This window comes from Rhipicephalus microplus, chromosome 1, assembly GCF_043290135.1.
Source record: "Rhipicephalus microplus isolate Deutch F79 chromosome 1, USDA_Rmic, whole genome shotgun sequence".
Taxonomy (NCBI): Eukaryota; Metazoa; Arthropoda; class Arachnida; order Ixodida; family Ixodidae; genus Rhipicephalus; species Rhipicephalus microplus.
Window position 1 is genome coordinate 158,158,028 of NC_134700.1, and position 13,271 is coordinate 158,171,298.

The 13,271-nt window shown below is 46.6% G+C and overlaps 1 protein-coding gene across 1 annotated transcript; it reads left to right on the top strand.

The window, feature by feature from the left end:
- Window positions 1-648: 648 nt before the first annotated feature.
- Window positions 649-10,289, top strand: LOC142765872 (uncharacterized; the record flags this gene model as incomplete). The annotated part of the gene is made up of 2 exons (XM_075867677.1): window positions 649-1,506; window positions 10,200-10,289. Coding segments are annotated over exons 1-2 (558 nt in total), but the record flags the coding sequence as incomplete, so codon positions are not given.
- Between the last annotated feature and the right edge of the window lie 2,982 nt (window positions 10,290-13,271).

Sequence of the window (13,271 nt, forward strand, 5' to 3'; positions counted from 1 at the left end):
ACGTATTTAATCGAGCAGCCGAGACGAGAAAGCAGGAGGAGACGGAAGTGAGCGCCAGAGTGCGTAGGGATTCCGCCGTGTAGTCGGCGAAGGTTTTTGGTCCGTAGGGACGAAGCCGGAGATGAAGAGGATTTGCACCAGTGGGTGAAGGCTCGAGCTACAGGCAAGAGCGTGTGTTTACCGCTATTGAGCGAAGACTCGTGGCAACAGCTGCGTGTGTGGAGCCGACGTGTTTCCGGCGAAGAAGTTTGAAGCTTGGAGAGTGGCCTATTGAAGACGGGAGGTTTCCTGGAAGAGAAACTCCGGCGAGGTTTCCTGGAAGAGAAACTTCGAGGGCTGCGGAACGACAACAACGCTGGACTTTGAGTGAGTGATTCTCGGGAGAGTATCATCCAGACTTTTGTTCCAAGAACTTTGGACTGAATAGGTTTTCTATCTCTTTAGTCTTTAAGTGTCTTGGTTGTTCAATGCATGCGACTGCATTGTAGTGCGTATTGTTGTCCGTGTCCGTTGTTTCAAGTGTGGCTGATTGTATTGTGTAGTACGTTGATTGATTAGTTTGATTGGTGACATATTGTATGCAACTATTGTGGAGTGTGCATTTTTGTGTATTGTTTTCGATCTGCCATTATTGAGAATATAATTTGTTTGTTTATCAACTCTCGGCTCTGACTTGTTCTTTGGGCCACAGCCGGCGTCCGCTGGCGCGCCAAAAAGGACCACTTCAAAATTGTCCACGCTTTCGTGGTGCGGTTCGGGGGGCCGATACTTCGGCTCTTGGAATTAGCCCGGCGATCGCCTCCCTAATAAACGGGACAGGTGTGACAATTAATCTGGCGTCCGCGATACAGGACCTTTTGGTGCACAGTGTGTCCAAAGTAGTGAGAAAGAGCCTCGAGTTGTTGATAGTGCTATCGGAACGATTTTGTGTGTTGTTCAGTGTTCTCGTTAACGAGCGCAGGGGAGTGTTCCGATAGACTGATTTAGGCAGATACTTTTTGCACGCGGCAAGGTTTTATTTGCGAGTTGCGAGACACAATGGATCTCGAAAAGTTAGTTGCGCTTGGTGAGAAGATGGGTCTTTCCAGCGCCGAACTACGGAAATGGGTAAGCCAGAAGGAGAAAGAGGCGGTGGAGAGAGAAAGGCTGGCAGCTGAGAGAGCCAAGGAAGAAAAAACAGCTGAGTTGGAACGAGAGAGGTTGGCGGTCGAAAGAGCCAAAGCGGAAAAAGAAGCTGAGTTGGAGAGAGAGAGGTTGGCAGCAGAGAGGGCCAAGGAAGAAAAAGCAGCTGAGTTGGAACGAGAGAGGTTGGCAGCTGAAAGGGTGAAAGAAGAAAGAGAGGCAAAGGAGCGACAGCTGAAGGAAGAAAGAGAGCAGCAATTGAAGTTGGAGTTGGAGAGAGAGAAGTTGGCAGCCGAAAGGGCGAGAGAAGAAAGAGAAGCGAGGGAGCGACAGCTGAAGGAAGAAAGAGAGGCAAAGGAGCGACAGCTGAAAGAAGAAAGAGAGCTACAATTGAAGTTGGAGCTGGAGAAAGAAAGACTGGCAGCTGAGAGGGCAAAAGAAGAAAGAGAGGAAAGGGAACGGCAGCGTCAGCACGAGATGGAACTCGAGCGGCTCCGTTTGCAACAGCGAAGCGAAACTCCCGTCCAAGCTAGAGTTGAAAGCAGCGAACGGGAAGATCACGGCTTCCGCTTGAACCCAAGCAAGCTGCTCGTAGCGTTTGATGAAAGGAAGGACGACCTAGACGCGTACCTCCACAGATTTGAGACGATTGCGAGGAGCCAGAATTGGCCGGAACAGCAATGGGCAACTGCTTTGAGTACCTGCTTGAGTGGTGAAGACCTCAGTGTGTACGGTAGGCTGACGCCGACCGATGCAGCCAACTTTGCAAAGGTGAAAGCTGCTTTGCTGAAGCGATTTAGATTTACCGTGGAAGGATTCCGGGACAGATTTAGGACAGGAAAGCCAGCTGATGGGGAGACGGCTACGCAGTATGCCGCCCGACTTTGCCATTATTTCGACAGATGGATTGAACTTTCAGGGACAGCACAGGAGTACGATGAGCTTAGAGAGCTCCTAATTAGAGAACAATTTCTTACTAGTTGCCACCCAAGCCTGTCACTGTACTTGAAAGAGAGGAAGGCTGACTCACTTGAAGACATGCTTGAATTGGCTGATCAATTCTTGGAAGCACAAGGTGGAACTAATTTGACCAAGGTCAAGAAGGAGTGTCCCGATGATTCGAAGAAATTGGCTCCCGAAGAAAAGAAGTGTGCACCAGAGAGCATTCCGCGATGTTTTCTGTGCAACCGAGTGGGTCATCGCGCGAAAAACTGTCGAACGATCTTTACGAGCCCTACGGCAGTAAAATGTTTTAAGTGTGGTCAGACTGGGCACAAAGCAGATGCATGTCGAAACGGAGCGAGTCAAACTCACCAGGTATCCTGTGTGCGAGCGGCACCGAAATCCGGTGATAATGCCGTCACCGATGGATTCGTAGAATTGAAAAATGGGGAGAAAATTCCTATTGTTGGTGCTGTAATGTCAAAACAGCCAACCGGTGTTACGAAAGGAATGCCGACGCAGCCTGGAAAAGTTGCGGACAAAAAGATTACGGTGTTAAGAGATACCGGCAGCTCCACGGTTATCGTGCGGAGAGATTTGGTACGGGAAAGGGAGTTGACAGGCAGAACGAAACCGGTTTGCCTAATTGATCGTACGGTTCGGATGCTTCCCGAAGCAGAAATTGAGGTTGAAACCCCGTACTTCAGCGGGAAGGTTACTGCTCTATGCATGACGACCCCCCTGTACGACCTTGTCATCGGAAACATCGCCGGGGCGCGAGGACCGAATGATCCGGAAGGTTTGGGAGAAGACCCGAAGATAGAGCCCTCGCCAACACAGCGGCCGCGAGATACAGTGGAGGAGCATCCCGTGACGGATCTCACTAGAGCCCAAGGCGAAGCCGTGGCGCAAGAGACAGTGAAGGAGAAGACGATCGTGTCGAATAAGTTCACGGGCCGAGCTACCGGACTTACGTCGGCACGACCTCAACCGACCGACAGTGTAAAGGAGACGGAGTTGGCCAGCCGGGCAAAATGTAGAGGCATTATCAAGTGGGTAAATAAACAAACAGGACCCGTCGAATGTAATGACGCATTAACGGTGTCGGACGAAACAACGATGGCTGAGACGACGCCCCAGATATCGTCGTTGGAAAGGGCTCGCCGAAAAAGAACGTGGAAGCACAAGAAGAGATCGAGCGAGCACCACAAAAAGGGACGCAAGCGCAGCTTGAAACACACAGGATAGGTGCTGAGGTGGAATCAGAATGTGTTTGGCAGGGCTGAGTGACATATGTTGTGTTAATGTTCTTGTTATCCTGTGTCTCAAGTGTATGTCGAGTGAGTCAGTGTTCTGTGCGATGATGTGATGTATAGTGTTGTATAATTGTTGTATAGACAGAACTTTGTACGTTTGTATTGTATAGAATGTGTGATGAAGTGTTGTAGGCATGTACCTGTGGCTATATTTCATGTGTTGTGGAATTGAACTACAATGTACGATTGTATTGAGTGATATATTGTGAATGTGAAGTGTCATGAGCGACGGATTGTGTTACAGTCTGTGAGAATGTGTGGTGACTGTTCGCGCTCGTTTGTGTGGTTTTGAATATTATGAGATAATATTCTTAAAGTGGGGGGCAGTGTCACAAAACGAGCACTAAAAATGAGCGCGCCGCCAAATTCTTGCGACAACGGGCGGGAGAAACGCCGCGAGGTCAAAAGAAAAAAAAAGAAAAAAAAACATCCACGGCTCCCGGGCGCGCGCTCTCCCCGCAGAAGCATGGCTTCGCAGACGAACCTCCTCACCCCACATCGGCGGCCCAGCAAGGCCGCGATTTTTCTAGAACGAAGGAGGCGTGGCCAGACCGAGTGAATCATCCTCCGGGGAGGGCAGTCGAACCGTCTCGTGCCTCTCCCCAGCCTTCGCTGCGCGTCGCGCCGACGAAATGAGGAGAACGTTCTGGAAGGTGGCGCGGAACGTATTTAATTGAGCAGCCGAGACGAGAAAGCAGGAGGAGACGGAAGTGAGCGCCAGAGTGCGTAGGGATTCCGCCGTGTAGTCGGCGAAGGTTTTTGGTCCGTAGGGACGAAGCCGGATTGGATTGGATTGGATAAACTTTTATTTGGTCCTCCAAAACACAGATCACTGTGTTGCGGGCAGCTCCCACGTGGGGACTGAGATGCCAAGCTCCTCAGCCGCCTCGCGGGCTTGGTGGACAGCCCAGAGCTGATCTGCCAAGGACGAGCTGCGGATTGCCGCCTCCCATCTGGCAGAGGTGATGTGCGATAAATGAGCGAATTTGGTGCACTGCCAGAGCATGTGTTCTAATGAAGCTATTTCCCCACAATGTGGACAAAGATTACTTGGGTATAGGTCAGGGTACATGATGTGCAACATTTTCAAAGTAGGGTACATCCGCGTTTGCAAAAGCCTTAATGTAAGTGCTTGGGGCCGGGTAAGATTTTTGTGAGGTGGAGGGAAAATCCTTCTAGACAGGTAGAAATGTTTAGTGAGCTCGTTATATGTTGTAAGAATTTCCCGGTTATCCCCTTCACCGGTAGAACGCATCCCCGGGGAGGCGCGGTTGGAGAGTTCTCGCGCCGCCTCGTGTGCTGCTTCGTTGAGATTGGGAGGGGAATCGTTGATTTGTCCAAGGTGAGCTGGGAACCAACTCAGAAGATGATGTGTTATGTTCTTGCCTTGCAGTATTTTCAGCGTTTGTTCACAGACCGTCCCCTTGGCGAACGCCCGTAGTGCTGCCATGGAATCACTGTAGACGACTTCAATGTTATCCATCTTGAGTGCTAAGGCGATGGCCACTTGTTCCGCAATGATTGGGTCTTTCGTCCTGACCGTCGCTGAGTTGACGACATGGCCAGCCCCATCGACTACCACTGCCACAAACGCTTTCCCATTGGCGTAGGAAGCCGCGTCAACAAATACGACCCCTCGTTCCTCGTTTGAGACTTGACGAAGTATAGTCCTGGCCCTCGCTACTCTTCTTCCGACGTTGTGTTCTGGATGCATGTTTCTTGGTATAGGAGATACCGTGATAGTCTCCCTGATGTTGTCAGGGATATCATTGTAATTGCGTCTGATTGCTATTTGGTGTTGGCCCAGCTCCTGCAGGATCATTCTCCCCGACCTTGTAGTAGATAGCCTTGCAAACTGTGCTCTCTCTTGGGCTTCTGCTATTTCTTTGAGCGTGTTGTGTATGCCAAGCTCAAGCAGACGCTCGGTGCTGGTATGTATTGGTAGGCCCAGGACCTTCTTTATAACTTTCCTGAGGAGCACATTCAGTGTCTCGGACTCTGCTCTTGACCAGTTGTGCATTGCTGCCTCGTATGTGAAGTGACTTAGAACAAACGCATGCATCAACCTGATGAGGTTGTCTTCCTTGATCCCATTTCTTTTGTTTGCCACTCTGCGTATGAGGTGCACCGCACTGTCTGTTTTCCGAGTTAACTTGGCTATAGATGGACGAAGCCGGAGATGAAGAGGATTTGCACCAGTGGGTGAAGGCTCGAGCTACAGGCAAGAGCGTGTGTTTACCGCTATTGAGCGAAGACTCGTGGCAACAGCTGCGTGTGTGGAGCCGACGTGTTTCCGGCGAAGAAGTTTGAAGCTTGGAGAGTGGCCTATTGAAGACGGGAGGTTTCCTGGAAGAGAAACTCCGGCGAGGTTTCCTGGAAGAGAAATTTCGAGGGCTGCGGAACGACAACAACGCTGGACTTTGAGTGAGTGATTCTCGGGAGAGTATCATCCAGACTTTTGTTCCAAGAACTTTGGACTGAATAGGTTTTCTATCTCTTTAGTCTTTAAGTGTCTTGGTTGTTCAATGCATGCGACTGCATTGTAGTGCGTATTGTTGTCCGTGTCCGTTGTTTCAAGTGTGGCTGATTGTATTGTGTAGTACGTTGATTGATTAGTTTGATTGGTGACATATTGTATGCAACTATTGTGGAGTGTGCATTTTTGTGTATTGTTTTCGATCTGCCATTATTGAGAATATAATTTGTTTGTTTATCAACTCTCGGCTCTGACTTGTTCTTTGGGCCACAGCCGGCGTCCGCTGGCGCGCCAAAAAGGACCACTTCAAAATTGTCCACGCTTTCGTGGTGCGGTTCGGGGGGCCGATACTTCGGCTCTTGGAATTAGCCCGGCGATCGCCTCCCTAATAAACGGGATAGGTGTGACACGTATACCACCGATACGGTGCTGCCACCACAATGATTCACTAAGAAATGGAAAAAAAGGGTAAATTTTAAGTGCTAGTTTTCTTTGCTTGACACAATAATAATGAGAACTGACCGATAATTATGCCAAATAAAGTGTAGGATATGTTATTAGAAGTAATTGTAATGTAAATACATACACCCTACAAAGTGGGCTAGCCGCCGTGGTAGCTCAGTTGGTAGAGCATCGGACGCGTTATTGGAAGGTCCCAGGTTTGGTCCCTGCCCACGGCAAGTGATGTTTCCGTCCACTTTTTTCTTTCTTTCTTCACACATACGTTACAATTACTTCTAATAACATCTCCTATACTTTCCTTGGTATAATTGTTGGTGAGCTCTAGTTTATATTAGCGCTAAATGTATTGCAACTATGGAGAACGTAAGGTGAACGAAAAGATGACATGCCGCCGCCAGGGAATGAACCTGCGACATTCCAAATTCACGTCACGATGCTGCAGCTGTGGCAGCTGTCATCGCCCCCCCCCGCCTCAGTCAATTTCATGATAATGCACGTCTACACGTGCATTCAAGCCCGGGAGTGTAAGTGGCGATCATGATCGGCGCTGAATAAAGCTCTTATGTTTAAATAGGCACATACACGCCGTAAAATGTACGGCACCGCCATAGTCCAGTTGGTAGAGGATCAGACGAGTAATTCGAAGGTTGCAGGCTCGTTCCTTGCTGGCGGCAAGGAACGAGCCTTAAACATGTGGACTCGGCTCGTTCATGTGGACTAAGGCTCATGGACTAACATGTGGACTAAGGCTCGTTCCTTAAGGAACGAGTTTTAGGCAAGGAACGAGCCTTTAAACGTGTGGACTTTTCGTCCACACGTTTAAATCATACTTACTGCGGGGTAACATCCCGCCGTACTTCGTTTTGGAATAATTGTCATAAGCTGCTCATTATTATTGTTTAACAAAGAAAAGTATACATTTAGAACTATGGAGTATATCGCGTGGTACACTCTTTAAAAAACTGGCCCGAGTCTACATGTTACACTGTAAATGTCATTGAAAGACGATAGTCTTGCATCTGGAGAGAGTGAAAAAAAACGTTTATTTGATGTTCTGTGCAAGAAAATTGGTGAATGGTATTCTGAAGGCGTTGCGTTAGAGTGCTGCGAGCGTGTAACGGAGGCGAACAAGCGCATCTAGGCATGTTACACAATAGCGCCATCTGGCAGTTATCTTCGAAAACGTAAGCGTGCGTGACCGCGGAGAAAGATGCGTGCCAGTCACGGAGGTGATAAGGTGTAGATTTCAAAGCGATGGGCAGGTGCCACCACCGTGTCGTCGTAGAAAAGCGTTGGAAACACCTTCTTGAGCATCGCGTTAAGCGCTACAGTCCTTAGAGTTACTTGTGTGTGCCTCTTCTAGCGTAAAGGCAGACATACAAAACATTGACGTGTTGTTATGGCGCCTCAGATATATGCAATATTTGCTTTTTTAATTGACAATCGCACAACTATGAACGCTAAACCTTGAGCAATATTGGTGGGCGCTGCGGATGAGGTTGGCCGTTTGAAGTATCATGAGGGCGGACAAACAGACAAACGTACAGACAGATCAAAATTTTGTCGTCGAATGTCCCCAAGAAAGACTATCGTTTTTAAAAAAAATGGTGCACTTTGTGTGCCTCGTTTCACGCACCCGATAAATCAAGGTTACCAATGATGCACACTATCAACGTTTGCATAGCATTGTTGTCCAGCAAACAACGAGCGCAACGTTTTCAGGAAGCACACAAAAGCATGTCAAACGACAAATATTTTTGTGTGAAAGAAAAAAATTTAACTGAATGCAGCTTTTTTAGTGTGTACAGTAATCACGAATTGAAACAACGTGAGGTATTTTTATTATTTTCTGTCTCATAGAATAACTATTAAAGACTGCTGTGAGCAACGGGCAGGATAACCGTGTTAGGCCACTGCAAGTCTAGCTGCTACAGTTAATGCTGGCTCTGGTGTACGAGTTCGTATAGGAATTACGCTGAAATGAAACGAATTGTAGACGCTGGAAACTAACGTACTACCATTCGCTGTTAAAAGAAACACTCGCATGCACATGACCAGTGTGTCAAGAGGAGTCAGAACTTCTAACCATCCGTGTTCTTATGCATATGTAAGCGCTTGTGTTTCCGTAAAATTGCGAAATCTAAACATTCTGTGTACTGAATCAGGTGTTTTCTTTAACAGTGGACGCGTGTGTACATTCATTACTTAGTCCAGAATTGTTGCGTTTCGATACGTCAGTACAATATGTCCTTTGTATTACTCGTCTAATTAAACATGAATTCCTTTAAACTCGAGAAGAGGTAAACTTGACTGACATAAAGCATCATCCCGTTTCATGAGTACTTCTGAGTTCACTCACCGTAGGCGTAGGCAACGGTGATGGTTTCAGCGAAACCGATCCACGGAACAATGTCCGTGTACACGGCGTGCGACACAGGCGAACGAAAGTTGGACACAATGCCCTATCGGAGAATGGAAAAAAAAGAACGACAGATTCCCGTGAGCTCATTCACACATGGGTTCACTTATGCGTGGCCCATTGAACAAGATGTCCGGTCGATTTTTCTAGATTTATTCAGCTAGTGCTGTTTTGTCCTAAGTACGACGAGACGTGAAGTAACCATACGACAGCGTTGACTTTCAGCTTATGTCCACGGCGTCGACGACGCTAAAATTTAGTGAATTAAACAAAAGACGAAGCTTGGAGACAAAAAAATTTGGCCCCGAATCTACATGTTTCACTGCAAATGTCGACGAAAGACGATAATTTTGCATCTGGAGAAAGTGATAAAACGTTTATTTGATGTTCTGCGCGAGAAAATAGGGAATTGTATTCTGGGGGCGCTGTGTTAGGGTGCCTCGATTCATGCCAGCGTACGCGGACGAGTGCATCGGGGCACGTAAGACACGAGCGCTTTCTGGCAGTTATATTCGAAAACAAAACAAGGCGTGCGCGCTTGTCTCGGAGGCGATAAGGTGTAGATCGCAAAGTGGAGGATAGGTGCCATCACCTTGTCGTCTTAGCAAAGCGTTGAAAACACTTGCCTTTTTGAGCATAGCGTTTTATTGTCAGTGGCAGCAGGATAGAATTACGTATGTATGCCTTTTCTGGCGTAAAGACACACATACAAAAATTGACGTTTTGTTATTGTGCCTCATATATGAGCAATAATTGCTTTTAAATTGACAATTGCACAAGTATGAACGCTCAAACTTGAGCAATATTGGTGGGCACGGCCCACGGGGTTGGATTTTGGCCATTTGGGGTATCATTTCGGCAAAAAACAGACAGACAGACAGACAGACAGAAAGAAAGAACAGAACAGGACAGGACAGGACAGAACAGGACAGAACAGAACAGAACAGGACAGGACAGAACAGAACAGAAATGGACAGAACAGAACAGGACAGGACTGTACAGAACAGAACAGAACAGGACAGAACAGAACAGGACAGAACAGGACAGCACAGAACAGGACAGCACAGAACAGGACAGAACAGAACAGAACAGGACAGGACAGGACAGAACAGGACAGGACAGAACCGAACAGAACAGGACAGGACAGGATAGGACAGAACAGGACAGAACAGAAGAGGACAGGACAGAACAGGACAGGACAGGACAGAACAGGACAGAACAGAACGGAACAGGACAGAACAGGACAGAACAAAACAGAACAGGACAAAACAGAACAAGACAGGACAGAACAGAACAGGACAGAACAGGACAGGACAGAACCGAACAGAACAAAACAGGAGAGGACAGGACAGAACAGGACAGAACAGGACAGAACAGAACGGAACAGGACAGAACAGGACAGGACAGAACAGAACAGAACAGGACAGAACAGGACAGAACAGGACAGAACATGACAGGACAGAACAGAGCAGGACAGGACAGAACAGAACCTAACAGGACAGGACAGGACAGAAAAGAACAGAACAGACCAGAACGCAATGGAATGGAACAGACAGACAGACAGACAGACAGACAGACAGACAGACAGACAGACAGACAGACAGATAGACAGACAGACAGACAGACAGACAGACAGACAGACCAAAGTTTTTGCGTCGAAGTGCTCCAAGAAAGACTATGGTCTTTAAAAGAGAAAGAGAGAGAGAGATACGAAACTATAGATTAAGAAGTATAGAAAGAAAAGACCCCTCGGATAGCACGTATGGGGCGCTCGAAATCCACAGCCTCTTTCAACAACGTTATAGGTGCCTGGGCCACCTGGCTGACGCACTTGTCACCACCACAAAGAATAAAATTCGCCTTCGCTATTGTATTTATCGTACTTGAGGTTAATTCGTATCCCTACATCTGTCACTATTTCACTTTTATTTCTGTTCACTCATGTATATTAACAACCTTCTTGTCAATAAAACTTTAGTTGGAAGTGAGCGCTTGTCCCGCACTTTTCCTGTCCGCCGTCTATCTTTTGGCGCTGTTAAACCTTAAGTATATACTAAACCAACTAGCCCAGTCAGCCATTTTGTTGTATTTACCGCGTGTTCAAACTCCGTCTTTAGTTTATCGTTTTCTTATTATTTTTTTGCTATTTGACAGTCCCTTGAAAGCTACACTGCTAGGTGTCCACCTCCGCTCTAGTGTTTCATTCATTAACACCGCTTAAGGCCATGGTGTTACTCCTAATCTCGTAATCTTTTATTAAGCGAATGAGCACAGTATGCACTAACAAATCGCGTGACGCAAAGATGACGTACCAGAGGAGCAAGCGCTTTGTTTATTCCGAAACAAACTGCACAGCTGATGAAGAATAAGATATGCACGTCATGACATTACAGCATACGATCAATTAACATCACTACCATCAGCCGGATGACTCCCACTGTAGCGCAAAGGCGTGTCCCACGTTCTCTGATTAACCCAGTTCTGTGCTTGATGCGGTCGCATTATCTACGGAAACTTCGTAAACCTGCCATCTTAGCTTTCTGCCTGGCCCTCGCCTCTCCGCTGAAATACAGCCAGCAGTCATCTTGACTTCTCGCAACATGTCCTGCCTTTTTCTTGATTTCGAGCGTACGATGTCCTTGACACACGTTTGTCTTCTGGCCCACTCTGCCCTCTTTCTTGTCCCTTAAGGTTAGATTTATATTTTTTTCTCCTTTTCATGATTAGCTGAATCGCCCCGAGTTTAAGTTGAACCGTCTTTGCGAGTCTCCTGGTTTCTGCTGCATAGGTAAGATGCAGCTTTTACGTATCTTTGAGCGACAGTGTTAAGGAACTTGGCGAGAATATATATATATATATATTTCTAAGCGGACGGGGTTCAACCATACTTCATGTTATTTTCGTGCGTGCGTTTGTGCGTATGTACGTATATGTAAGCAAGTGAAATCGAAAATTTTCACTGAGATCAGCCCCCTCTTTGCCACCCTTGGCTACACCCCTGATAGTGGGGAACTATACCATTGATGGTTTGAGAAGGCCGGCCAAACGCGCTCCTCCAAATTCTTCTAGTCACTTCAGTCTCGCGGTTCTAATCCCACCATACCATCCTACGTTGTGATTTATTATACAACATACGTGCGATATACGCACCAGCAGGCTAAGTGGCATACAAATTACGAAGCAGGCTGCGCAGCTGATGGCCAGCCAAAAGGTCCGGTGTTCAAACAACGCAGGATGCAGGTCGGCCAAGCTATACGCTGCGGTGGCGAAGGACAAAGACTGCGATAAGAAAACATTGTAGGATAATCGTATCAATGGTGTGGGTGCTATTCCAGGCAAATTATTCTCGAAAAGTTGATCAAATTTCAATGAAAGATTTTTTACGGCTTTATAATGTAATGTGTCTTTTATAAACAGTGTGTTTGGGTTCAATAGTAATTGTAATAATTGAACAACAATATTTAAATATTAATTTTGTACAGCAGTGCTGGCTAGGGCAAGAAAATGAACAAGAAGGCCGTATTAGAATCGCCCTAATTTGCGGTTGGCGTTCACGCTTGACAGAAGAAAAAAAGCCACATACATACAAAAAAATCTTACGTACCGGAAAGCAAATAATAAATAACGCACATAGGAAAAGCACATCAGCATATCAGAATCTACTGTATAGATAAGAAATGAATGAATAATGTTCGATTACCTAGCTGTGCAACTCGATTACCCTGCTGCGCAAACAGACGAAAGCTAAACTATAGCCTCTCAACTGTGCTTGAAGCGAGTTCCAAACGCCCAGTTAGGCTGACACTACTGACACTCACGATTTGACTTTCGTATATCGCTTGAATGTGCACGAGCATATAAACGCTGATTAATTTTAACAAAACAGTTCCCTGTTAAACGTCGAATGTTTGATCTTCGTCATTGCACAAGGTAAGGAGATTCGTGGATCACACGCTAATACGTTCTTCGCTGGCACACTTTTGTGTAATGTAACGCGTTAACAAAGAGGGACGCGCAAGAAGGAAGTACGAGTCGTTGGCAGCACGTGTGCCAAATTTTAATCTCATGCTTGTTCGTAAGATACAAACGTTGCTTTGGTGGTTTTTTTGTGGTGTACAATCCATTGATCGAATAAAATTGTCGTTTAGACCTAACAAAGTGTTAGAAGTGTGAAAAAATAGATTTTTTATGTACAATGAGAGGCAAGTGCAGCAAGATAATGTTGTAAATTGAAGGCGGTGTGCGAGAAATTCATCTTCGCAAAAGGGTTAGTTATTACGAGAAAGAAAAACAAAGGCAGTCACTTTTAAAGCTGTGACTGAGCGTCTGCCCTTGCCTGCCAGGACTGCCACTGTTTCAACTGTGGTAACTGCGGTAGAGTGTCGATTGCCTTAGAAATATCGTGAACGCGATTATAAAGCGGAGCAATACTCCATCTGTTTCCTTTCGTTCGCCAGACTGTGCTACTTCAAGATTAAGAACCACTGTATGATAAATACGTGTATTAATGGAGTATTTGTTTTTACTTTAATGA